This window comes from Ascaphus truei, chromosome 8, assembly GCF_040206685.1.
Source record: "Ascaphus truei isolate aAscTru1 chromosome 8, aAscTru1.hap1, whole genome shotgun sequence".
Classification (NCBI taxonomy): domain Eukaryota; kingdom Metazoa; phylum Chordata; class Amphibia; order Anura; family Ascaphidae; genus Ascaphus; species Ascaphus truei.
Genome location: NC_134490.1, coordinates 100975661 through 101002031, shown reverse-complemented (window position 1 = coordinate 101002031; position 26371 = coordinate 100975661). Strand labels below are relative to the sequence as shown.

The window sequence follows — 26371 nt, the reverse complement described above, 5'->3', positions numbered from 1 at the left end:
ATGTTTTATATTTTTTTAAAGAAAATGTGTTTTGCACTGTTTTCACCTTTCGTGTGGAAACTACTTAATGGCTATGCGATAAAGAATATTTCAGAGATTGTCATTTGCAAAGTTTTCTCCATAAAAGAAAACCGTGGTAGCAAAAGTAACAAAATAATAAGCAATACAGTGGGTTCGATGTTTTCGTGAGCTGCAAGAGAAATTGTGGCACAAACATTTCCCACCAAAACAAAACCGTGTTGCAAAAGCTGTGCATGTATGCAAAAAAAATCAAAGTGCAAGGTTGCTTGCAGGAGTGGTGCAAAAGTATGGCCTCGACAATTATGGACTGTTATTATGGACTGTTTTGGGCTATGCTATGAGAAGCCAGAGAACAAAAAACTGCCCTGTCTCTAATGGTGTCAATAGGGGAGGGACTAGCTGTTGCACAGGGGAGTAAGTCACCCCCTACCATGTAATTTTTGCTGGCCTCTGAATTACGTGGATTATTCTTTTAGATTACGCATCTGCTCTGCACTCCGTGCCAGTACAGTAATAGCAGTATTTAACCAAAAGTGTTGGATACCCTTTCGCAACCCTCTACCTCAGATCGGATATGGTGGCTGGAGCATCGGCAGTGACCATCCTGCACTATGAGATCTCTCGCAGGGTCTTTGTGGTGTGCAGGGGCAGGAATATCTCCAAGCTGCCAGTTGCATCTTGGTGCGAGGAATGTGGCACCGGGTATTTGTAAAGTTTCTTTCATCGTGGTCAGGGAGATGCCTGACCAAAGCTTTGGAATTAGCCGGGCAAGTGACAGGTGGAGGACTGTCCCACTCTTGTGTCAGCTGAGAAACTTGACATTGTGACAAAGCGAACATCGTTGATTGACACTGATGTTTGTGATAAATACCATTAAGGATGTTTAGAATGTTGTCTGTATATTCAGATGCATATGGGTTGATTATTACAACACAGGGGTTCCCAGTACACAAAATAAATGACTGCTACACGTTGGGTATATGCCAAAAGTGTAAGTTTTATTATGAAAATAAACATGTGCTACGTAGCAACTATGTGATCAGTTCAAAGGGATAAAAACATCTGTATTAGCTATACAGTGAAGCCTAAGGGAGAAAGAGGGGGGCGAGGGAATGGAATGTACGGAAAAAAAGAAAAACCCCAAGGGAAGAAAAGTATGCGGCAAGGTGAGGAGAGCAACGTTTCGGGGCAGTAGACCCCTTCAGGCCCGTTCTCTCAGACTCAGATAGGCCTATGATACTTCTCGGCAACCTAACCACACAGTCCTCCATCAAATCGACTAAAAACAAATTATAACACACCAATTTATAAATGGACAGATCAATAGTGCACCATAGAATAGACTCAGTCAATAGAGCAGTCCTCTCCGACCTATATATAAATGTGTGCACACCACCTCACATAAAAGGTACATACTCTGTCACTTGGCACAGAGAACCTAGGAGATACTGTTAAAGCAGCATATCAATATATCGGTTTCCCTAAATAATCATAAGCAATGGGATACATGTTCTGTCACCTGGCACATGTGTACATAGCAATTGGTGATCAAGTAGCCTATCAATATATCTGTCCTGCTAGAAAGGCAAGACAACTGCCTAGACTATCAGGGAGGTAATGGGGCTCCCATATAAGGAAAGTATGGAACAAAATCACACGAACTAATCAGTAACAATACGTGTCCCCGTCAGCAAAATCTGTCTGGAAGAGGTGGCGCCAGTGTTCAGAGTCAGCTGGCAGGCTTTATGTAGTGAACGAGTTACCGTGGCATCATAAGGGGTCGGGGCTACCGCAGATAGTACCCTTCACATTGCAGCCAATCCTGTGGACGTCTGAAGTCAGACAATGCCAGTACCGTCCCTTGGGGAGTATCCTTGATTTTTGTGTAGAGCAGCGGAACGCTATCTATTTCCTTGGAGACCGCACGTCGGCATCAAGGCTAGGCAGCAGAGACTTTGGGCGAACATGTTTGCATGGCAACCCGTGGTGACCGGTTGCCCCATAGAAAGACAGGAGGAGAGAATAGAAGCAGGTTAAAATCCAAAATAAATATATCAAAATGTATCATGTTTAAGGCTACATCAACTGCGGATGACAAGCAGATAAGGGAACTCATGGGTCACACACAAAGTGGACCCACAATACTAAGAGTGCCCCACCACACTGGCCCATGAATACTCCTTAGTAAAGGGTATTAGATATGGTTCAGGCAGTGCCCAGTGTTGTGTGTGAAAGGGACATCTAGCGTAGAGGTTGGTGAAGACCAACGAGGCCACGGATGTATCTACGACACATACCGATGGCAGAAGACAGACGGATGGATAATAATGGGGAGTCCTCGGTTCAACCCTCGTAGATCGAGGACATTGGTACAACTTCTATACCTGATGGTCTGTGGGGAGAATGAGAAGGCAAGTTAGGGGAAGGCTGTGGTAAGTACTAGATTATAGGTGTACACCTGGACAACACAGGTTGTAGCCTGTGCACCAATAGGTGGGGGGAAACAGTAAACATACGACTTCAGAAGCAACAACTAACGTCCAGTTCTTTGTTCATTCCCCTTGTGCCAGGGTGTCCAGTGTCCTAATCCACCTAGATTTCTTCTGCATCAGCCAGTGAATGAGGTTGCCCCCTGTCGGCTTTTTCCAATTTTATCAATAATTTGGTAACGGAGTTGGCTCACACAGTGTGGAGCATGCGTGAAGTGGTGCGCCACAGGGGCCTCCATCTCCCATCTACGAATAGGCTCTTTGTGCTGTCTGTTCCTTTGCTTGACAAACTGAGGGGTCTCACCCACATACCTTAATCCACATGGGCACTTGATCAGATACACAATGTTATGGGAGAGGTACATGAAGAATTTCTTACTGAAAATTTTCTTACCAGAGTGGGGATGGAAAAACAGGTTGCCCTCCTGCATATTATCACACTGGCTACATCTGCAGCATCTATAGGAGCCTAGCTTGGGGGGTCCTAAAAAAGTGTGAGTTTGAATTATGCCTCCTACATCAGTTTTAATGAGTCAGTCCGGAGATTCTTAACCCTTTTAAATGAAAACAGGGATTTAGCCATGAGGGTAAGGACCAAGGACTCATCTGTCCCAAGGAGGTGCCAATTATGTCCATCACATACCTCTGGAAGTATCCATCAATATACTCCGAAAGGTTGGACGTCGGAGACCCTATCCCAGAGATAATAGGCCGCCCAGGGGGTTTCACTGGATCTTTGTGGATTTTAGGCAGATAATAGAAAACTGCTGTGACGGGGTATACTATGTTCACATAATCGAATTCTATATATATCTATACACGCTCAGCCCTCCACGTTCACGGCCTGACGAAGCACGTTCACGTGCGAAACAAGTGGCAAGTTTAAAAGTGAAGCTTTTTGGACATTACAGGACTCCGTACTCCCATACCTTCACAGTTCCCTCTCTGTGTGCCGGACGCGGTATCCAGCGTTACTGTGAGGAGAAACGAGGAGCGGAGAACCCGCAAGGCCAATCGCCGCGTGAGTGGTTTTTTAGAATTCATTTGTTTACGTTAATAAAGTGTGTTGTATTTTTAACCTATACTCTCCTGGATGTCTTTGTGGGACTGCGCTCACCACGAGTGTTAGGACGTTCTGTGGAGAGGCAGACCCAGAAGACACCAAAGGAAAAGATACCATCTATGAGTACTGACTCACACATGGCCGTGTGAGTCATTATTTGTTTATATTATACACCATCACATTCTGTCTGCACGTTCACTGGGGCGGCGATTGCAATTTGCAAGGAGTTGAAAGATACTTCTACATATGAGGACTCACACATGGCTGTGTGAGTTGGTTATTTATTGATATTTACTTATACACCATCATCTCTCTCACTATATAGGGTGTATTGCTTAACACCACGGGTTTGAGTTACCCCACAGAGGGTTAATCATTATTTGTGTACGCCCCTACTACTCCCAACTGTGCATAACTGCATGCTTCATATCCTTTTCTGCATACAGTGATTCTACTGACAATTGTTCTGTATATTCTTTATTTCATGGTTTGCGCTCCTCACACCTGTTCCACCACCTACCTCAAGGATCCAGGGAGATTCTGCATCGGGTAGAGCTGCATCCATACCACCCAGGGCCAGTATCAATACATAATCATATTCAATTTTACTGCATCCCTTTCTGTACTCGGCATCTGTGCGTCTATACTGATTGCATTTTGGGAAGCGCCACAGTTTCTGTTTTTCTGTTTCCTCTTTATATACTACTAGGAAAACCAGCAACCAGTCCAAATAAAAAGGAAGCCAAAGTTATCTACCAAATTTTGAATGCTACTAAATGCACAAACGCCAAGAATTGGAAACAAGCTACCCCCCTCCCCCCCCCCATCTTTAAGCCAAATAAACAATAAAATATGGCATATAGTTTATATGGATAAACTTTCAGCATATCTGAATGACTCCACCATTCAATTCGCGGAGGTTTGGGACACTTGGTTTTGCAAGGCCGGTATATCCCCATATCTAGATTAAAATATTCTGAATGTTGTGATTTAAAGTGTATTAAAAATGATATTCACTATGCTATATATGTACAAATGCTGTCCCCTTCCCCCAACAGTGATATTACCAACTATCTGTATCTATGCACCCCACCTCCCCCCTTTTTTTCTTTTATGTACCCTTTCCCCATAATCTTTGAAAACTATTCAATAAAAATTCAAGTAACAAAAAAAAAAGAGAAAAATCTCTCTCTCTCATCATTGAGTGCTGAGAACACCTTTTGTTTCATGCTGGGAATATAAACACAGATATATGAGAACCATATAAACATTTACAACATGCACTCTTACATACAGGCTGGAAGAAGGTAATGGAGTGATAGTATGGACCTGGGGGGAGGAGTCGGTATAAGCCTAGGGGGAAGGAGTAGGTGTAGGCCTGCGGTGGAATAAGCATGTGCTGATGGGAGACTGGAGGAAGAAGAGGAATAGAGAAGGGAGCCTGGAGACAACTTTGGAGCAGGGCACGGGACCCCATGGGTCTACCTGTGGTCCAAGGAGGGGGCCTGCTGAAGGCCCAGCTGGAAGGAGAGACAAGCCCACTCAGAAGCTGGAAGAAGAGGCAGGCCTGCCCATGAACTTATGGAGACAAAAAAACAGCGCACAACGCAAATAGTGAAGTATGAAAGTAACAAGTGTATATTAAAATAGGGGATAAATATTCTGCGTACATCAAGGTATTAGGACATAAACATTGAGTGTGTTAAACACACAAGTTACCACTTGGCAGCCACTCATACAGGAGTCAGGAGTATGTTTCCCTTGGCAGGCGTCTGGGACAGCAGCTGCGATGCTTTTCCTTCCTAGGAACACCTCTGCATTCGGTCACCGTCTCTGTAGGAAACTCCCCTCTGGTCAGCTGGGCTCCAGACGGATCAAGCAATCTGCAGCCTGCAGACGCACTGGGAGGGTCCCCGGATTGGTCAGTAAGGACCTGGGTGGTTCGCAGAGCTCTCCATTTAGTGCAGTGTAGCCATGTCTCCTCTGGCTGTCAGCACCCCCCTCCCCTGGTGCGCGATCGCGGGTACCGCCGAGTCCCAAGGCGGCCCGCAAGCCAATCGCGCGGGTGAGGGCGGTCAGGTCCCGGCTCGGGGGTTGCCGGGGACGCGTGCGGCCGGTTGCCAAGGCCGCACGTGCGTCACAGGGCTCCCGGCGCTCCCGGAGCCGGGCGGTGAGGGCGCCGCCATTGCGCATTAGCTTGCGCATTAGCTTGCGCATGCGCAGGGATGGCCCAGAATCAGGAGAGCCCCAGATAGCTCGCGCATGCGCAGGGAGGCTGCGAGAGTTAGGGAGAAGTCGTGCGAGTGTAGGGAGAGGCCAGGGAACAGTGAGGCAGCCCCAGATAGCCTGCGCCTGTGCAGGGAAGCGCAACAAAAGCCTGCGTAGCCCTAGCCTACCAGGGAAGGCTCTGAGCAGGGACTACGAGTCCCATGAGCCTCTGCACGCACCACTTGATGCCAGGGAGCCAATAGGGCTTAGGATGACTTGGCAGAAGGAAAAGAGATACATTGTTTGAGCTGCAGCTACGCAGTTAGTTGGAGTCAGGGAGCTGTGAGGGAAGCAAGGGTGCGGGGAGTGAGTGCAGCTCCTGCGCCCAGATAGGTACCCACACCCCAGGTAGGCCCCAACTCCCCACCAGTTTAGGGGGTAATTATAAGTGACAGCCCCAGTTAGGGACTCTGCCCTTAGTGTGAGTGCTGCCTTGTCAGAGTCACGGCTGTTAGTGCTGTGAGGTCTGACAGGCAGGCACCTTGTTGTGCAGCCGGTTGCTGTACGTACCAAGTACTAGGTCCCAGTCACCTTGAGGTAGCGCTAGGGGTAGGATGCCTGAAGGGATATTCTGTTAACGAGGTCAGGAATTCTGGAGAGGATCTGCACTAGGCTAGCCAACAGTAGGTAGACGCCTGTGGGCAGTGCTTTACTGCAAGTACTAGGTACTAGTTAGCTAGAGTCAGGACCGGGAGAGCTAGGGGGACAGGATAGGCCAGTTAACCCCTTAGGTCCCAGGTAGGTCTTCACTCATTAAGTTAGTGGTGCTCCAGGGACAGGCCCTATGTGAGGGACCGTGTCATGTTAGAGTGCCAGTGTTAGATAGGGATCAGCGGATGCTGCGCTTCCTGCCAGGAGACGTGGGCTTAAGTCTGTGCCCAGAGAGAGACTATCTTCAGGGTGGGATCGCCCCTGGCGGACCCCAAGCAAGGAACCACCGGATCAGACGGGATCCAGGTCGACAGATCCTTTGAGAAGTAGTTGCAGGCCCGAGTGCAGGAGCACTCGGCAGGTAACCCCTTTTGTCAACAAGTGCACCAACAGTTCCATTAGTTAGTGACTGCGCAGTCACGCATATTCTTACCTAAAGAGTGCGGGACACATTGTGCGGGGATTGATGGACACAGGGTGGGATCACCCGGTGTAGGGGGAAGCGTCCTGCGAGATGCAAGAGTCAGTGTCCCCTGGGAAAGAGGGACACCCGTTATTATGTTGATGTTATATGGTTCATGTGAGCACAAATAAAAAAGATATTGGTTATCATACATATGGTGTACTGATTATTTGCATGTGGTTCCTATGTTAGGGTTATTCTACATACCCATAGAATCCTACATAGGTGGAGGCACTGAAACAAAGAAAAGTTCCAGAGGATTCACCCCAAGCTCTCACTAGCGGAGGCTCAGACCTCCTATGAGCCTGCAGGTTTATGCACCACACCGGGTAACACCGTATGTTCTACGCACACACACTATATATGCGATTGGGTGGGGTGGAATACCCGTTACAGCAGCCACAAGCAGGGGTGAACTGGCTGGCTGGGAATGAAACTCCAGTATGTCACGCTGTTGCTCCTTTGCAGGACGCTGCGGAGTGACGTCACAGTGGCGATTTCAAAAGTACACAGCAAAAGCGGAAAAAGTCTCTAAAGTGCCCAAATTGCACACATAGGATAGAGTAGCAATAAAACACTTGGACCAATTACATCCTACATGTTTCGTAGTCACAACTTCTTCATCAGGGAATAAATTTAGCATTTCCCAGAGGTACTATATACCTCACAAACACATCCCATTGGTTAGTCAATTGAAAAAATAGCCAATCAGTCACCTGGGTACTGTGCTAGTCAGAGAGACTTGGGAAATGCAGACACCAGTTAAACAACACCTTTATTTAACAATGAAACTTAAAATACACCCTAGCATATAAAAACATCATACATAAATTAAAAAGAATTCTGTAATAAAAGAAACACATGATTAGTATATTAACAAATTGACAAAACATTATCAGCACAAGTAAAGAAGAAAGGAGATCCACGTACTAGAATAAAAGGACTATAGTAATTAATAAAGTGCCCAGATGTCAACATCTTCATTTAACCCTTTAGGGGACATCGTATCTAATTTATGTATCCAGTACGTTTCTTTTGAAGATAATATTTTAACCCTATCTCCACCTCTCCTATTGATAGGAATCTGTTGAATCCCCTTAAAGGTCAAACTTGAGGGATCTTTATTATGGTGAGTAAGGAAGTGCCTAGACACACTATGCTTGTCAAAGCCATTCCTAATATTTCTGACATGTTCTTTTATTCGAACTTTAAGGCTGCGCTTAGTCCTACCGACATATTGATATCCGCACGCACATTCCAACAGGTATACAATATATGATGACGTACATAAAATAAAATCATCAATGGGAAAAATGTCATTATTAATCTTAGAAGCAAATTTGTTCCTATCTGGGTGTGAGTATTTGCAAATAGAGCACTTTCCACAAATATGATTACCCTTAGGTTTAGAGCCTAACCAACTCCTTTGAAAGGATGAAGCCGCAGTTTGATATATATCACTCGATGCTAGCACATTCTTTAGTTTTTTTGCTCTCCTATAGATAAATCGTGGTTTCGTGCTCAAATGTGACCCCAGAATTGGATCATTGCACAAGATGCCCCAATGTTTTGTAAAGACTTTTTCTATATCCCTATGCACAGAGTTAAAATCCGTAATAAAAGCCACATTAAGAATATCGCTGTTTGTTGTCTGTTCTTTAGTTCTCCTATCTCTGGATCCACTTTGAATTAACATGCCGCTACGATCCATACTGCGTACCCTCTCAATCTCTTTCTCAAGCAGTTCCCTAGGGTATCCTCTCTCTCTAAACCTATGAAATAGTTTAGTAGCCTGAACATTAAATACATCTATATTGCTGCAGTTACGTCTGAGTCTAACAAATTGTCCTCCTGGTATACTATATTTCCATGAGTTTTTATGATTACTATTTGCCATCAACAGATTGTTGGTATCAACTTCCTTAAAGAAGGTCTCTGTCTCTACAGTTCCATCCGCTAGGGCCGTGAGTCTCAGATCCAGGAAGTCTACCTGAGCTGCATTAACCTTATGTGTGAACACAAGATTATAGTCGTTTACATTAAGATGGGCTATAAATGCATTAGCTGACTCGTGGTCGCCAATCCACACACACAGGATGTCGTCTATATGGCGTCTCCATACTACGACATTCCTGTTGTAGGGTTTGATTGGCACGATGACATGTGACTCCCACTCTCCCACGTAAAGGTTTGCGAAACCGGGGGAAAATCTTGTCCCCATGGCAGTTCCGCAAACCTGCAGGTAGAAGTTGGATAAAAACAAGAAATAGTTATGCTTCAATATGAAGCCTATTGACTGGAGGATAAATTCCCTATTCAATGGGTGCAACTGGAGATCTGCTTCCAAAAAGGAACTCACAGCATCCATCTCCTTTTGATGGGGTATGTGCGTGTAGAGGGCTTTAATGTCACACGTAATCCATAAATAGGAGCTTTTCCATTTGAACCCATTAAACAAATTTAGAACTGCAGTCGAGTCTTTCAAATAAGATGTTAATTTGCCCACGTATGGCTGGAGAAAAAAATCTACATATTGACTTAAGTTAGCTGTCATCGATTGGATACCCGATACTATTGGGCGCCCAGGTGGATCCACTAGGGCCTTATGCATCTTAGGCAGATGATAGAATATCGGGATCCTGGGAAATTCAGAGAATAGGAAAGCAAACTCTGTTGCAGTAATAATAGACAAAGAAACTGCATTGTCTAACATTGCTTTAAAATCTTTCAAATATTCCGTTGTGGGATCCTTAGACAATTTGGCGTAAAACGATATGTCATTCAGGAGTCTCAGTGCTTCTTTCTCGTAGTCACATCTGTTTTGTACTACTACGCCCCCACCTTTATATGCCTGTCTTATAATAAGGAAGGGGTTTGAGTTTTTCTAGATCTTGTGGACCAAACTCCTTCCAGTTGTTCAAAGATCTTCATAAATTTACCCGTAACATCACCCTAAAAAGACACTTTCTTAAACAAGATAGGGATCATATTTCTGATGAGGCTGCGACTAGTCCTATTACTAACTCTGAGACAGAACTAGATATTAAGCATACAATATTCAAAGCACAGTCCAAGTTTTATCCCACACATTCCAAGGGTCACCATATAGACACCTTTTTTAATATGGTCACTAATGATTTTAATGTTTTGGCACGTAATTTCAAGTCAGCAGATATAAGACATAATCTCAGTGCGAGTGAATCCCTAACGCTTAAAATCCTGAAAGATAACAAAAGCCTTATTATAAGACAGGCATATAAAGGTGGGGGCGTAGTAGTACAAAACAGATGTGACTACGAGAAAGAAGCACTGAGACTCCTGAATGACATATCGTTTTACGCCAAATTGTCTAAGGATCCCACAACGGAATATTTGAAAGATTTTAAAGCAATGTTAGATTAATGCCGTTTCTTTGTCTATTATTACTGCAACAGAGTTTGCTTTCCTATTCTCTGAATTTCCCAGGATCCCGATATTCTATCATCTGCCTAAGATGCATAAGGCCCTAGTGGATCCACCTGGGCGCCCAATAGTATCGGGTATCCAATCGATGACAGCTAACTTAAGTCAATATGTAGATTTTTTTCTCCAGCCATACGTGGGCAAATTAACATCTTATTTGAAAGACTCGACTGCAGTTCTAAATTTGTTTAATGGGTTCAAATGGAAAAGCTCCTATTTATGGATTACGTGTGACATTAAAGCCCTCTACAAGCACATACCCCATCAAAAGGGGATGGATGCTGTGAGTTCCTTTTTGGAAGCAGATCTCCAGTTGCACCCATTGAATAGGGAATTCATCCTCCAGTCAATAGGCTTCATATTGAAGCATAACTATTTCTTGTTTTTATCCAACTTCTACCTGCAGGTTTGCAGAACTGCCATGGGGACAAGATTTTCCCCCGGTTTCGCAAACCTTTACGTGGGAGAGTGGGAGTCACATGTCATCGCGCCAAACAAACCCAACAATCTGTTGATGGCAAATAGTAATCATAAAAACTCATGGAAATATAATATACCAGGAGGACAATTTGTTAGACTCAGATGTAACTGCAGCAATATAGATGTATTTAACTGTAATGTTCAGGCTACTAAACTATTTCATAGGTTTAGAGAGAGAGGATACCCTAGGGAACTGCTTGAGAAAGAGATTGAGAGGGTACGCAGTATGGATCGTAGCGGCATGTTAATTCAAAGTGGATCCAGAGATAGGAGAAATAAAGAACAGACAACAAACAGCGATATTCTTAATGTGGCTTTTATTACGGATTTTAACTCTGTGCATAGGGATATAGAAAAAGTCTTTACAAAACATTGGGGCATCTTGTGCAATGATCCAATTCTGGGGTCACATTTGAGCACGAAACCACGATTTATCTATAGGAGAGCAAAAAACCTAAAGAATGTGCTAGCAACGAGTGATATATATCAAACTGCGGATTCATCCTTTCAAAGGAGTTGGTTAGGCTCTAAACCTAAGGGTAATCATATTTGTGGAAAGTGCTCTATTTGCAAATACTCACACCCAGATAGGAACAGGTTTGCTTCTAAGATTAATAATGACATTTTTCCCATTGATGATTTTATTTTATGTACGTCATCATATATTGTATACCTGTTGGAATGTGCGTGCGGATATCAATATGTCGGTAGGACTAAGCGCAGCCTTAAAGTTCGAATACAAGAACATGTCAGAAATATTAGGAATGGCTTTGACAAGCATAGTGTGTCTAGGCACTTCCTTACTCGCCATAATAAAGATCCCTCAAGTTTGACCTTTAAGGGGATTCAACAGATTCCTATCAATAGGAGAGGTGGAGATAGGGTTAAAATATTATCTTCAAAAGAAACGTACTGGATACATAAATTAGATACGATGTCCCCTAACGGGTTAAACGAAGATGTTGACATCTGGGCACTTTATTAATTACTATAGTCCTTTTATTCTAGTACGTGGATCTCCTTTCTTTTTTACTTGTGCTGATAATGTTTTGTCAATTTGTTAATATACTAATCATGTGTTTCTTTTATTACAGAATTCTTTTTAATTTATGTATGATGTTTTTATATGCTAGGATGTATTTTAAGTTTCATTGTTAAATAAAGGTGTTGTTTAACTGGTGTCTGCATTTCCCAAGTCTCTCTGACTAGCACAGTACCCAGGTGACTGATTGGCTATTTTTTCAATTGACTAACCAATGGGATGTGTTTGTGAGGTATATAGTACCTCTGGGAAATGCTAAATTTATTCCCTGATGAAGTAGTTGTGACTACGAAACATGTAGGATGTAATTGGTCCAAGTGTTTTATTGCTACTCTATCCTATGTGTGCAATTTGGGCACTTTAGAGGCTTTTTTCCGCTTTTGCTGTGTACTTTTGAAATCGCCACTGTGACGTCACTCCGCAGCGTCCCGCAACGCAGCAACAGCGCGACATACTGGAGTTTCATTCCCAGCCAGCCAGTTCACCCCTGCTTGTGGCTGCACTAAACGGAGAGCTCTGCGAACCACCCAGGTCCTCACTGACCAATCCGGGGACCCTCCCAGTGCGTCTGCAGGCTGCAGATTGCTTGATCCGTCTGGAGCCCAGCTGACCAGAGGAGAGTTTCCCACAGAGACGGTGACCGAATGCAGAGGTGTTCCCAGGAAGGAAAAGCATCGCAGCTGCTGTCCCAGACGCCTGCCAAGGGAAACATACTCCTGACTCCTGTATGAGCGGCCGCCGAGTGGTAACTTGTGTGTTTAACACACTCAATGTTTATGTCCTAATACCTTGATGTACGCAGAATGTTTATCCCCTATTTTAATATACACTTGTTACTTTCATACTTCACTATTTGCGTTGTGCGCTGTTTTTTTGTCTCCATATCTTCAGTGTTTGGGGGGTGCCGAGCCACCCCCTGTTTAATAGCAGCAGACGCTTTCTACATCACATTACACGGTTATGTAAAAAAAAATTATTTTTTCACACTGTGGGTTTTTTGTGGTTTTACCAGTTGAGTAAAAATTAGAAGGGTATATGTTAATACACATTGTATCACTGATTATATTAGAGGTTTATTAGTTGCGCACGATATATTTTGTTTATCACTGCCCATGAACTGGAGGGGTATTTCCTGAAGTTAGGCCCAACTTCTGCTAAGGCTCAACTTCCTTTCCAGGTCAGCCAGGCCCACCCGAGCCTCTGGGCCTGGGACATTTGTCCCGGCTATCCTCCCCTGTCAGCAACCCTGCATACACATAGGGGTCTATGTACAATTAATTTGCTGCAGTGTTTGGACACAAGAATTGAGCCAATTTTCCTTTTGTACAAAAACTCAATAGTACAACTTACATACATTGAAATGTTATTTTCTTACCACAGCATCGCCAACACTTGCTCGACTTTGATAATATTCTAACTGTTTTTCTGCAATTTCAACTCGTTGGAGTAGATTCTCAATGAACTGCTGAAGCCTCCGTTTCCCCCAAAATTCCTTCTCTGCTGCTGCTTCCAGGAAATGGTTGATTGTGACAACTTCTCTGCAAGAGATGGCAAAGTATAAGAGGAGGTATGAACAATTCGACACGCCTGTAAGTAGTTGGTGGTACAGGAAGCTTATTCTATATTTGCTGAAGCAGTAATTTTGGTCAAATTTCTTAATGATTAAAATGAGAAATGGGAAATTTTGGTCAAATCAGATTTTTGCCATTGATAAGAGAATAAAGCAAGGACCTCACACGACAAATGTGATATTCCTATACTATATATAAACTCTTTAGTTTATCCCCAGATTCTCCGACTGTCCAATATAAACTCTCCCCAAATCTGTCAGGAGCAGGAAGGGTAAAATAGGACCCAAACAGTTGTATAGACTGAGAATAAAAGCCATATTCAAAGTGTATCCCACAGAGCACCTTTTAAAAAAACTGGCTTGTTATAAAACTACTGATGTCTAGTTGCAGCCATACCATAGTCTGTGGCTGAATTACTATAAGAGCTAATATGATACTGAATGGGATACGCAGCCTAAGGGGTACATTCTATAAACTTCTGCGCCCAACTTCTTGGCTTCTGAATGCCACCACCGGGCCCCGGCTCCCCCCAGCTGCTGCCTGCCTCTTCACACGCCATCCTCTCTCTCCCAGAAGCTGAGTGCACCCAGAAGAAAACCCCAGCTTCCGGCACGCACCGGCGGGAGAGAGAGGCAGGCAGCAGCTGGGCAAAGCTGGGGCCCAGCAGTGGCCACCAGGGGTGTTGGTAATTGTATTTGAGGGTGGTTGTGATTGTATTTTGGGGAGGGTGGTGGTAATTGTATTTAGGGGGTGGTGGTAATCATATTTCAGGGGGTGGGGTGGTAATTGTATTTGGGGGTGGTGGTAATTGTATCTGGGGGTTAGTAGTGGTAATTGTATCTGGGGGTTAGTAGTGGTAATTGTATCTGGGTGGTTAGTAGTGGTAATTGTATCTGGGGGTTAGTAGTAGTAATTGTATCTGGGTTGTTAGTAGTGGTAATTGTATCTGGGGGTTAGTAGTGGTAATTGTATCTGGGTGGTTAGTAGTGGTAATTGTATCTGGGGGTTAGTAGTGGTAATTGTATCTGGGGGTTAGTAGTGGTAATTGTATCTGGGGGTTAGTAGTGGTAATTATATCTGGGGGTTAGTAGTGGTAATTGTATCTGGGGGTTAGTAGTGGTAATTGTATCTGGGGTTAGTAGTGGTAATTGTATCTGGGGGTTAGTAGTGGTAATTGTATCTGGGGAGGTGATTTTATCTTGGTGGGGTAGTGATAGTTGTATCTGGGGGGTGGTAGTGGTATTTGTATCTGGGGGGTGTAGTGGTGTCTGTATTTTGGGGGGTATTAGTATTTGTATCGGGGGTATGGTAGTGTCTGTATTTGGGGGGTAGTGTTACAGTATTTTGTATTGGGAGCTGTTATTGTGTGTGAATTGGGGGAGGTAATTATTGTGTGAGGGGAGGGGTTGTTTGGGTATTGGAGGGAATTGTATGTGTGGCCAGGGAAGGAGGGGGAAATGAGTGTAAGGGGGGGGGCATTAAGAGAGTAGGATTGAGTGAGGGGGGTAATTGATTGATAGCGGAGGGGGGAGAGTGAGAAGAGAGAAGGGGTATAAGAGAAGGAGGGGAGAGTGAAGAAGATAGGGGGAAGAGCGAGAGTCAGAGGGGTGAGAGAAATACAGATGTGAAAGGGAAGAGCTCGCAAAACCGCTGACAGGGTGGGGAATGATGAGGTGTCGACACAGGGGGGGGGGGGGGGTCGCAGTGGCAAAACTCTAGTCCTAGGCTGTGGGAAATCTGTTGCCAGCCGTGATAGAGAATGTAAATCGCTAACTTCCTATCATGTAACACTTTCCAGAATACACATTTTAGTTGCAATAATAACCCCCATAAGGTGGGAAGAGTTAGGAACAAATAGCTACAGTATAAATATTCTGTCTGTCAGTTATCATACACTATCAAACTTAGTTAAAAATCTTACTCGTGTCTCTAAAAACAAATACTGATGTCTACAAGAAACTAAAAATTGCTACATTAGGAAGACCCACATGCTCCTATTCCAAATACTTTTAGCTTCATTTAGCATTTATCACATTCATGAAATGGTTTCATTTTTAATTGTCTGTAACTGTGCTAAACATCTCCAATATAACATCATTTCCACTTGCTAAAAGGTCTTTGAGCTGAAATAGCCTGCCATGTAACCAAAGTATGCTTTATGTTCTTTAAGTGCTTTGAAAACTGTTCAATAGCGCATACGACAGTGAATCATATCAGAATAGTTCATCTGGTAATATTAAAGCTAAGTGACTAAATTATATTAGCCATTTTAGAAACTGCACAAAGACGCGCCACTGTTACCTTACCTGGTAATCCATGCTTTCGGTAGTTTACAAAAGAAAATGTGTCTCTTGGCAGCTATAAATAACATACATCTAAAAGAGTATGAAATCTCTTTGCAATTTCTTCTAAAGGGCAAATATATTCACAGGGATATCAATCAAATACCTCCATGAGGCAGCTTTTATCACATGACCATGTATTCATTAAACTGTATTTGTTTAATTGAGAGGAGATTTACAGTATAAAATAATCTTGATGTAAGGAGTTTAGTCAATGGAGGTTACTTATCAAACTGTTTAAGCTAAAAAAACAGGAGCAAAAGTGAGATGTGGGGGTCTATTTACTAAAGTTTCCCTGCTGCAAAACCGGCGCAAAAACAATGCAAAAATGGCACCCTGTTTATCCTGGAAATGGACCCAAATTAATTCTTTTGCACTGATGATTTTGCTTCAGTTTTGTGGCTGCAAGAATTTGACACATAACCTATTAAAAAGCCCATAATAGCTCCAATAATGTAATTTCTTATTTTATAAGATGTGCATACAGTATGCAGAGGGGAAAAAGCAGGCACAAAACACACAGGATCAAAAAAGTGAATAAAGAAAATCCAATGAGAGCTAGTTCCCATAAAAAAATAGTTTAATGGATTCTACAAGAAAAAATATAACAGCATTATGGGGTACAGAGCCCCCCACCAACGCGTTTCGAGCACAAGCTCTTTTTCAAGGTGACTAGAGGTACTCACCTAGCCGTTTTTGTAGTCCCCAGAAGCGCGCCAAAATCCATTGCCATTTACTTCCTGAAACTACTGCTATGGTAATTAAGGGGTTAACTCCTCCTGCAACCTTCCTGGCAGGCCTAACCACCCACCTTGGCCCAAGTACCCCCTTCACTCACCCCCTCTGCCCCCAACAACCCAGCTACTGTGCCTTAACCCCTGCTATCCTCTAAGGCAGGGGAGCGCAAACCTTTGCAGCTGTGCCCCCCTGCATTCCCCCTGCTGGTGCTCGCGCCCATTCCCCTGCCTTGATGTGGCATCAAATTATGCCACTGGGTCATGTGACATCATATCACGTGACCCGCAGCGTCATTTGATGCGTGTGATGTCACATTCCATGACCCCGTGGCGTGATTTGATGCCGCGTTGCCATGGACACGAGTGATGTCGGCACAGTCAAGGTGAGTATAGTGTTGCAGAGGCCTCACGCGATCCCCCGGCATTTAATTTAAATGCCTCGGGAAAGAGGGCAGGCCCCTGCAACCGCCCACACCCCCACAGAAAAATCTCCCGCCCCCCCTGAGGGGCGCGCCCCACACTTTGCAAACCAATGCATTAAGTTAATGAAGCTGCTTTAATTTTATTTTTATTAATAGTGTACGTGAGCAGGGGGTCTCCTGGGCTGAACCGCATTGATTTCAGCCTTGGGCACCCCCTGCTTTCCGAGATTTAGGCCCAGGTATGGGGTGCCAGTATCCCCTGTGCGTTTAAATCTCCTGCGTCATGTGACACAGGAGAATAATTTAAACATTGCAAGGATACCAGCAACCCCTACCTGTGCCGGTATCTCAGGAAGCAGGGGGTCTCCAAGGCTGAAATCAATGCGGTTCAGCTCAGGAGACCCGCTACTCACGTTCACTATAAGTAAAAAAAAAATTAAAGCCACTACGGTTATGATTTGAAAAAAAAGCATACTAGTGTGAGGGAGCTGAACCGCACTGATTTCAGCCTTGGGGACCGCCTACTCCCCGAGATAAAGGCCCCAGTATGGCGGGCCCGTATTCCTCTGCAGGATTTAAACCCCCATGTCACGTGACGCGGAGGATTTTAACATTGCGGGGATACCGGCAACCCGTAACATGGCCTGTATCCTGGGAAGTAGGGGGTCCCCAAGGCTGAAATCAATGCAGTTCAGCTAAGGAGACCCCTTGCTCCAGTACACTCATATTAAAATTAATATTGAAACTGTACGATTGCTTTAAAGCCATGCATGGAGACGCAGCGTCTCCGTACAGCTCTTCCAGGCTGCAGTTTCAATCAGTTGCCGATCAATAGGATTTATAGCACGATAACAGTTAGAAAAAAACAAGTCGTTCGATGATGCATTTTTTTTTTTATCAAACTTTAAAAAACTTGGATTTTTTCTTAGTGAATATCAATTTTACCAACATGTTTTATTGCGCGATAAAACAATGCAAAGTCTATCGGCAATGCACTGATTTTATCACTGTTTAGTGATAAGGCCCCTATACTGTATCTTTACCAGATTTCTCGCTAGCAATAGATGACTCCATCATAACCCCGATACCCCAAGCTAGATGCCAACCTCTAGGTGTCATTTGACTCCTCCCTCTCATTCATCGCAAACACTCAGTAACTACCTCTCCAAATCATGTCATTTGCACCACCACATTATTGCTAAAATACATCCCTTCCTCAGAACAATCCACCAACATTCTTACTCACATGGGAACAGTATGATGCTTTAATCTGAGCTTAACTTACATAAGGCACAAACATAATGGGGTGGTAAGGCCGCAGCCCAATTTATTAAACCATCATAACAAACCATAACTCAAACCATTACATAATGAAGTTAACCTCTCACCTCCCAGCCAGAGAAACTTAGTTCATAAATAACCATGGCTTTGCCACAAAGCCAGGAGCCTCAATTATCATCACAACCATACCAACAATTTAATTAGACCATGCTCAGAATAAACTTTTTTCAACGTTGTGCTGCAAAAAAATATGTAAAAATAAAGAAACATTTAAACATATATGTTAACAGTAGTAGGGGGGGGGGGTCTTGATACAGTCTTCTTACAGGTGAGTGATAGAAAATAGCTTGTCTCTGCCCTTTATTTATACCCCCATATTCCCACCCAACTTGACTACTCCCTGCCTACCCTCTTCTTAGCCAATAATTTGACCCTTCCCCTTAGCTTAGCAACACACCTTCAACCAATCACTAAACACCTGCCCTATATCCACCTGGCAACACCATACCACTTTTCCTCCTAAATTCACCAGCTACCCAGTAACTAATCACCTTTCAGCTCCTCAGACCAAGGTGAATCAGGGGTCATACCCAGTCCAATGTCACCCTATAGCTAATTGTCACAGGGGCTTTCATGAGAACTGTATGGTGCATTACCCTTAACAACTGAACATACTGTAGCTTAAATTAAATAACTTCCATCAGACACAAACAAAAGGTGGTGATAAGCCTGCACCACAATGTATTAAACTATCATAACAAACCAGAACTCAAGCCATTACATAATGAAGTTAACCTCTCAACTCCAAGCGAGAGAAACATAAATAACCATGGCTCCACCTCCTAGCCAGGATCCTCCCTTACCATCACAACCATACTAAAAATGTAACCATGCACAGAAGTAGTTGAGGCAGTGCACAGCTCAAACAATAAACCGGGTCTTTGGAACGTACCAACGGTTCTTTTTTCTATCCACGTGGATAAAAAAGATAGTACAACATTATGGAAACAACCGGAATTGCCAGCTATACCCAAAATCAGGAACATAATTTGGCATGTTTGCCAGAGGGAAGAGTTGACTAGTTGGGTCAACGACTCTGGAGCAAAATTTCTAAAAATATGGGCCCCATGGTTAGCCCAAACAGACATCCCGGGGATAGACGCCGACACAATTTTGCACTAATAGAGTCAGATGTGTTCTCCTTTGACAAAGCAGACCAGACAATGACATAGAAACGGGTAGAGTAGGTCACAACCTTCGGCCAAACAGAACAGGCTAGTACACATACCGTGGTGAATCTCCTCCCCCCGCAGAAGTAACCTTCGGTGCCTCCCTCCCTCCCACCTGCCCAACCAGGTACCCTTTATGTGTCCCGCCCACGTCCTGTAAGTCACGTTTGTCCAATTTCGTCTGTATATGTCGTATGTCTAGTTAGTCTGTCGTCTTGTCTAAATGTTGTGTTCCTTTTGACGCATATGGGTATTCATTAATACATGCAAATGGGTGGTTATGTAATGTATGCATTGTAAAACCAAATAAAAATGAAAGTTATAAAAATAAAAAAAAAGATTTTACAAAATACCGTCCTACGCGTTTCATGCCACACAGGCGTGAAATGCATAGGAGGGTTTTTTGTACCTCCTTTTTTATACATGTCGATAGAATAAAGAAACGTTAGTACATTCCAAAGACCTGGTCTATTCTTTGAGCTGTGCGCTGCCTCAACTACTTCTGTGTCTGGGATCCTAAAATCGTCACTTGTTCACACTGTGAATGTGAAAAAGGTAGATAAAGAGAGTAAATATATATTTCTCTTTTGAATGCTGTCTTAATGAAGATTGTAAATTGTAAACCTCTCATGAGGTTACAGGGGGGAGAATTTGGGCAGCGTTCTCAGCGCTATACCCCACGGATCATCATTAGCTGAAGATTAAGACCCACCATTATATTTCACTGGTTTATTTTTCACCCAGTATAAAGGAGGGGTTGCACTACAACAGTTTTTCATTGTGAATAGCTTCAGCGCATTTTTCTAGTGCATTCTGAGCACCAATACACAAACTCTATTGTCAATAATTTAACCATTCCTGACACCATGCTCAGAATTAACCCACCACAAGCCATGTAATACCTTAAATTTGTCTCTTTGCCCTTCCAACAAAAATATTCTTCCTATGCATGCTTTCTTGCTCAAAATAGCCACCATACCTCCAATAGATTTAACGAACCCAGCCACTGCTTTGTTCAGCTTCCTCCTGCAACTCTCTAAAGGCTTTACACGTTTCTGAACCAACCAAACCAACCACGGCTTTACTTATGACCACACTAAAATTGTACTTGGGAATGCTGAAGCAACTTGTGACAAACCTCTTTTCATCATATGAATTCATTCCAGAGTTTGCAGATTACAATTGTCATGACCCCCTGCTTGAATACATATTATACCTGGCAACCCAAACCTATTCTTGTTCAGCAGCAACTCTGGCAAAATTTGCTTCTATTTAAGTCCCTTGTGTCCCAACCCCATCATTGCACACATCTTGGCTGCCAAACCTAGATTAGTAACATATGAACAATGTGTTGCTCTCATAGCCGCCCAATGTACAAAGGAATGTCCTATTATCCAAATCCTCTTCCTCACATCTGAAAAACATCATTATTATTCAAGCATCAAATTAGGTATTATTTATACAGCCTGAAGCACTATGGCTTCCAGTAAATAATTATTTTAATGAATGCATAATAAACGAAGGCGCGCAGCTTCTGTTGCTGATTCTATATGAAACGAATGTGAACAAAAGTAATTGTCAGCAATACACAAAACCTTTCAAAACATAAATTAATTGAAACTTGGTTACACCTGGCTTATCTTCGTACACAAATAAGGGACCACGAACCTCAGGCCCGAACCTTAGAAATTATTTCATTTTATGCACTGGACAAATTGGACATTCTGGCAAGATGCAAACCCACCCCTTTCCCCCAACGTATCCGTTTTTGAATGTTTTAATAATACTCGCTAAATTACCTGGGTTTGTACTTTTTGCTGTACTCTGGAGTCATCTTTTCCATTGCAGACTTGCAACTGTGAAACTTGAAACTGTGTTCGATGATGGCAACCTCTTTATCCTCCTGATCAATATTTCTACCTTCTAGTGAGTGAGGCTGTACTCCAAAGCCCCAATCACTGAGACTCACCCCTCAAATTGTAGTGACATCCACCCTCTTCACTGACAAACTCCCTCAGTGACCTTCCCCCTCAGTGACACACACCCCATCAGTGACCATCCTCTCTTAGGCCTCGGCCAGGCTTACCGCTGGCGTGCTGAGGCGCAGGCAAAGCGGGTGATTTCCCTGGCCTTGCGGTTGCTTGCCTTACGCGCCATCAGGGGGCGGGCCGGGGGCGTGCTGGGGGCGGGCCGGGGGCGGGCCAGTGGAATCACGGAGCTGGTTCGCCCTCATTGGGCAAACCGCTCACGTGACCGGCCTGTCGTGCCGGCAAGCGGGGGAATTTTAAAATCTGCTAAGACCTACACTTCCGCGCGCTTGCGGAAGCGTAGGCGAGCAACTACTAAAGCCGCTCTAATTGCGACTGTAGGGGCTCAGTGCTGAGCGGGAGCACGCGTCAGCACGCTTCAGCAAGCAAGCAGATAAAATGGCCGAAGCCTTACACTCCCACCTCTATCCCTCTCTCTCTCTTACACTCCCTCTCCCCATCTGTCTCTTACACCCTTACACCTCTTCCCCTTCCACTCTTATATGACCAACCCCCACCCCCTCCCTCTCTTACACACCTTAACCCACAGCCTAAGCTCTCCCAAGGAATATCTGGAAGGCCTCCAGCTCAGCATGGTGACAACCCCCATACCTCCCTGCAAAGCAAAGGCCAATCATCGGCCCGAGACAAGAAATTGACAAATCAGCAGCCTCGCAGAGAGGGAACAAACAATCAAAGGTGGAGCAGTCCAAAAAAAAAAAAAACACCATCTCCCCAAATAAAAAATATCCCTTAGTTTCTCCTTAGTATGCATGCAAAGTTTCAGGTCTAAGTTTCATAGTCTTGGAGCTATATGTCTGAAAGACTAACAGAGACACATTATCTTTTATTATAGATACAGATAAAGCATGATTTATGTGAAACTGCCCCCAAAAGTTGTGCACCCCATCCACGGCCTCGCCGTGCATCTAATCACACTGAGCCTGCATGGATCTCATTTGTGGTCAGACAGAATTATTATTTGTATAGTTGCAGTTCAGTGCGTGTCCGGCAGGTGGCTCACTGAATATCTTTGCCTATCATACTCTGAAGGCTACAGTACAGTCTCTGAAGCAGGTGTCTGAAGAGAAGATGAAATGCGCATGTCTTTTTGTCTACTGACCTTGTACAGTACATATCTACTGTTGCAGTTTCACACTTTGTTAAAAAAAACACTATGCATTCACGGAGTCTTTCTCATAACTTTTGTGCTGTGCATGGCATGGGACATGGCGCTTACTCCTTGCCATACAAGACCAGCTTGCAGTAATGCCTATATGATATATTGTGCCATTCAGGTCAAGACAGATAAGAGTGCAACTCTGAGATCGATGACAAGTGCAAATTCTACAAAGAAACATCAAACCAAGAAGGGTGGAGAAATTCTATTAGACACAACTTAAGGATTAATGATTGCTTTATAAGAACTCCTCCGCATCCAGGCAAGAGGGGTGGGTGCTGGGCCATGCACGCATCATGGATGGGTATGTTCGATAAAGGCAACTTTCAAAGGAGAAAGCGATTGGTCTGGACCAGGAGATTGAATAATAAATGTTCCTGGACCAGTCCCTCCAATCTGCCTCTATCAAAGTATCTGCTGCAACCTGTGGAGTGTCTACCCCAATACTATTACCAGTATGGACCATCCTACCCCGAAAACAAGATGAACCTACTGTACATCCTAACTACATGATTGACTCGAACATCTTCGTACAGCACACCCCTTGGGTCACTGCCATCTAATTTTCAAGGTGTCTAATCAAGGTAAATATAAATTTAACAAGTTTACGTACAGTACTGTACAACCGTACAGTAGAATTGTCATTCCCAATATACCTGGATGTGTTCCATAGACCACGCATGCGCCTACATTAAAAGACCCGCATATGCATTCCACAGACCACACATGTGCATACTGTACTTTAAGCATTAAATATTGCATGTTTATTTATAGGGTACAGTAAATTATTTCACAATAATTTTATAGAAGTCAAATCGACAGCCAGAAAAAATGTCGATGGAAGTCTAAAAAATATTATAATTTTGAACCTTTTTAATAATGTTGAGATTTTTTTATATTGTGATTGTAGTGGGCAAGCACATATCTGTAGCAGAGACACAAAACAAAAACATTGTAACCGCAAAATATTGCCAATGAAAAGGGACTCGTTTCTTCAGTAATATGACACAATTCAGTGTTCACATTAGTGCTGGTGGATTTGGCAACACTATCTACTGGATGGATACATAGAATAGACAAAGCAATCCCCTCTCCTCCACTTTGCATCTACGAAGCAGAAAATTCTCCCCCGAGTGAATGACCAGTGACCAAGGTCCCTTCTCACTTATTTTCTGCCTTTCCTTCATGTGTAGAGAAACTCAGCTCCCCCTTTCCCTCTGTCCGCCTCCTCTGGATTTCAAATTCCTATTCAAGGAATTATGTGCATAGGCAAAGCATAGACACAACCCCTGTAGCCTTTATTCCTGCAAGGGCAGAATAGTGAGTAGGTGTTATATATATATTGTGATGCCCACACCAAGTGGTAGCATCTTTTAGTCACAGATTAAGGCAGGAAACAAAGTATTTCTCTATTTGGGGTTTATTTACAGGGATAAATAATATGCTAACAGGGCCATCGTCCCTTTAAGTCAAAACAAAATCATAAAATAAAGTCCTACTCCTCTTAGGAGACTAACTGTATGTAGCCAGGTCACCCATCTTACCTGGTTGCGCAGCATGGTCACGTGCACTGCCGAAGATTGCGATGGCTACTTTCAAGGGTGGGGGCAGGCGCAGGGAGCCACGCGTCCTTCCCTGCCTATGGCCGGTTGCCGGGGACGCGATCGGGCCATTGCTAAGGCCGCGGTCGCGTCGCTAGGGTCCCGGCAGCCGGTGAGTAGGGCGCCGCCATTCCACAGCACTCGCGCATGCGCAGGGAAGGCACTGGAGTGCCGGAGCAGAATAGGGAACAGTCAGGCAGCCCTAGGGAGCTCGCGCATGCGCAGAAGGGAGCTAAATAAAGCCCGCAAAGCCCTAGCCTACCAGGGAAGGTATTGGCCAGGGACTACAGATCCCATGACCCTTAGGGAACCCCAGGTGACGCCAGGGAGCCAATATGGCTGCAGGAGCTCCCTGCTTGCAGGGAATTGATACAGTTCGCGGGGTTTTGGAGACAGAGAGTTGGTGACTGGAGCAGCTAGGGGAAGGAGGTAGGGTGCAGGAGTCAGTGACTCTCTGCACTAGGCCAGTAATTCCCCTAGGCCCCAGGTAGCCCTGAGTCACACTAGTTGAGTGTTGTAGGGACAGGCCCTAGGTTAGGGACCCTGCCCCATTAGCTATTCGCTAGTTAGGGATCCAGCGGACGCTGTGTTTCCCGCCACGAGGCTTGGGCTCAAGCCCTAGCCTTAAAGAGAGCTGGACTACCTTCACGGAGGCCGAGCAAGCAGTGACACTTGCCTGCTGGCAGCAGACAAATCCTCGCCAAGGTACAGACGGTGCGGAGCTGCGGTGATATTATCCACGCCGGAATTCATCCCACGCGTAGGAGGATATCCCGGCGGATCCAACCCCAGTGGTATAGCAGCACCCGTGGCTGGAGCCCGGGCAGGTAACCCACAAAACTCACGTGCACCAACAAGGCCTATCACCAGACATAGTGGCTGCGCAGTCACACACACACATTGTTATATGACTTGGGAGTGCGAGACATTGGGTTGGGGTTACTGGGCACGGGGTGGGATCAATCTTTGTACCAGCGTCAGCGTCCGCCGTGGCGCATAAGGTATTGGCATCCGCCGTGACGCATAAAGTGTTGGCGTCCGCCGTGGCTCAGGGGTAGAGTGGTGTGATACGCTGTGATTAGTGTCTTCTCTAGAGAGGGATGCGTGTTATTTGACGTGTGATATATCTGTGTTTATTGTGTTCTCAACTAAAAGCTCTTTGGTTATCTCACATACGTGTACATGGTTATTGTGATTGTCCTGCGAGGAACCACTCCCCCTCTGGTGGGAGCCATCGCAGGTGGAGGCGCTGCATCGTAAGTGAACACTCATAGTATAATTGCCCCAGGTTTCCCTTGGCGGAAGCTCAGACCTCCTGTGAGCCAGCAGGTAACGCACTGCACACATGGTAACAATATATGTTCTCCGCCCTATAGTATAATCTGCGATAAGGTGGGGGAAAACCCGTTACATGTACATTCATCTTCAACCCTTACTACCTGGATGGACAGCTAAGCTGATTCCACCCCAAACAGGTACTATTATGGCTGTACATATAAAGTCTCTGTACTGAGCAATAAAGGGATTTGCTGATCTGTTAGTCCAAGGTTTGGAGCAGATGTCCCTGCTTCAGCGCGGCCTCATGTCCTTGATGGACGTATGTCTTTTTTCAGCCTCATCTACTATGTAACTATGTAAAGCTCAAGCTCCTTTTCCATTTGACCAAGACTTCTTTTACTCGCTTGGTAACAAGTTTTTTTCACACGTTGAGCTGTCGTCTCTTCCCTGTCACTAGGGTGACCACCTATGTCTGGTTCAGCATCACTAATCTTGGGCAGCAAAACCTTGGCAGAGTTTATCAACTCCGATTGACTCCTGTGACATCTATTTTAGCAGTCTGTAGACTTATAGTCTTGGGCCTTCCTGTCTCAATTTGCTAAGTTATCCATCCTGAGCTTCTTCAATGTGTGGAAAGTCCCAAATGATGTCTGGCAGGGTATCTCTACTATAGTAGCACCATAAAGAAGCTCCTTCAGTACCAGGGGAGCCCAGTCTACATCTTTCTTATCCATCACGGCTTATCCACAAAAAACATGATCTCC

The 26371-nt window shown here is 44.4% G+C and overlaps 1 protein-coding gene across 2 annotated transcripts in view; it reads right to left on the bottom strand.

Moving 5' to 3' along the window:
• The window catches only part of ZNF365 (zinc finger protein 365), a 143792-nt gene that overhangs the window by 20033 nt on the left and 97388 nt on the right, over positions 1-26371 (bottom strand). For both annotated transcript variants that reach the window (XM_075612973.1, XM_075612974.1), the window contains exon 3: positions 13315-13477. In XM_075612973.1, coding sequence (XP_075469088.1) covers positions 13315-13477 — 163 coding nt within the window. The remainder of the gene's footprint in view (positions 1-13314; positions 13478-26371) is intronic.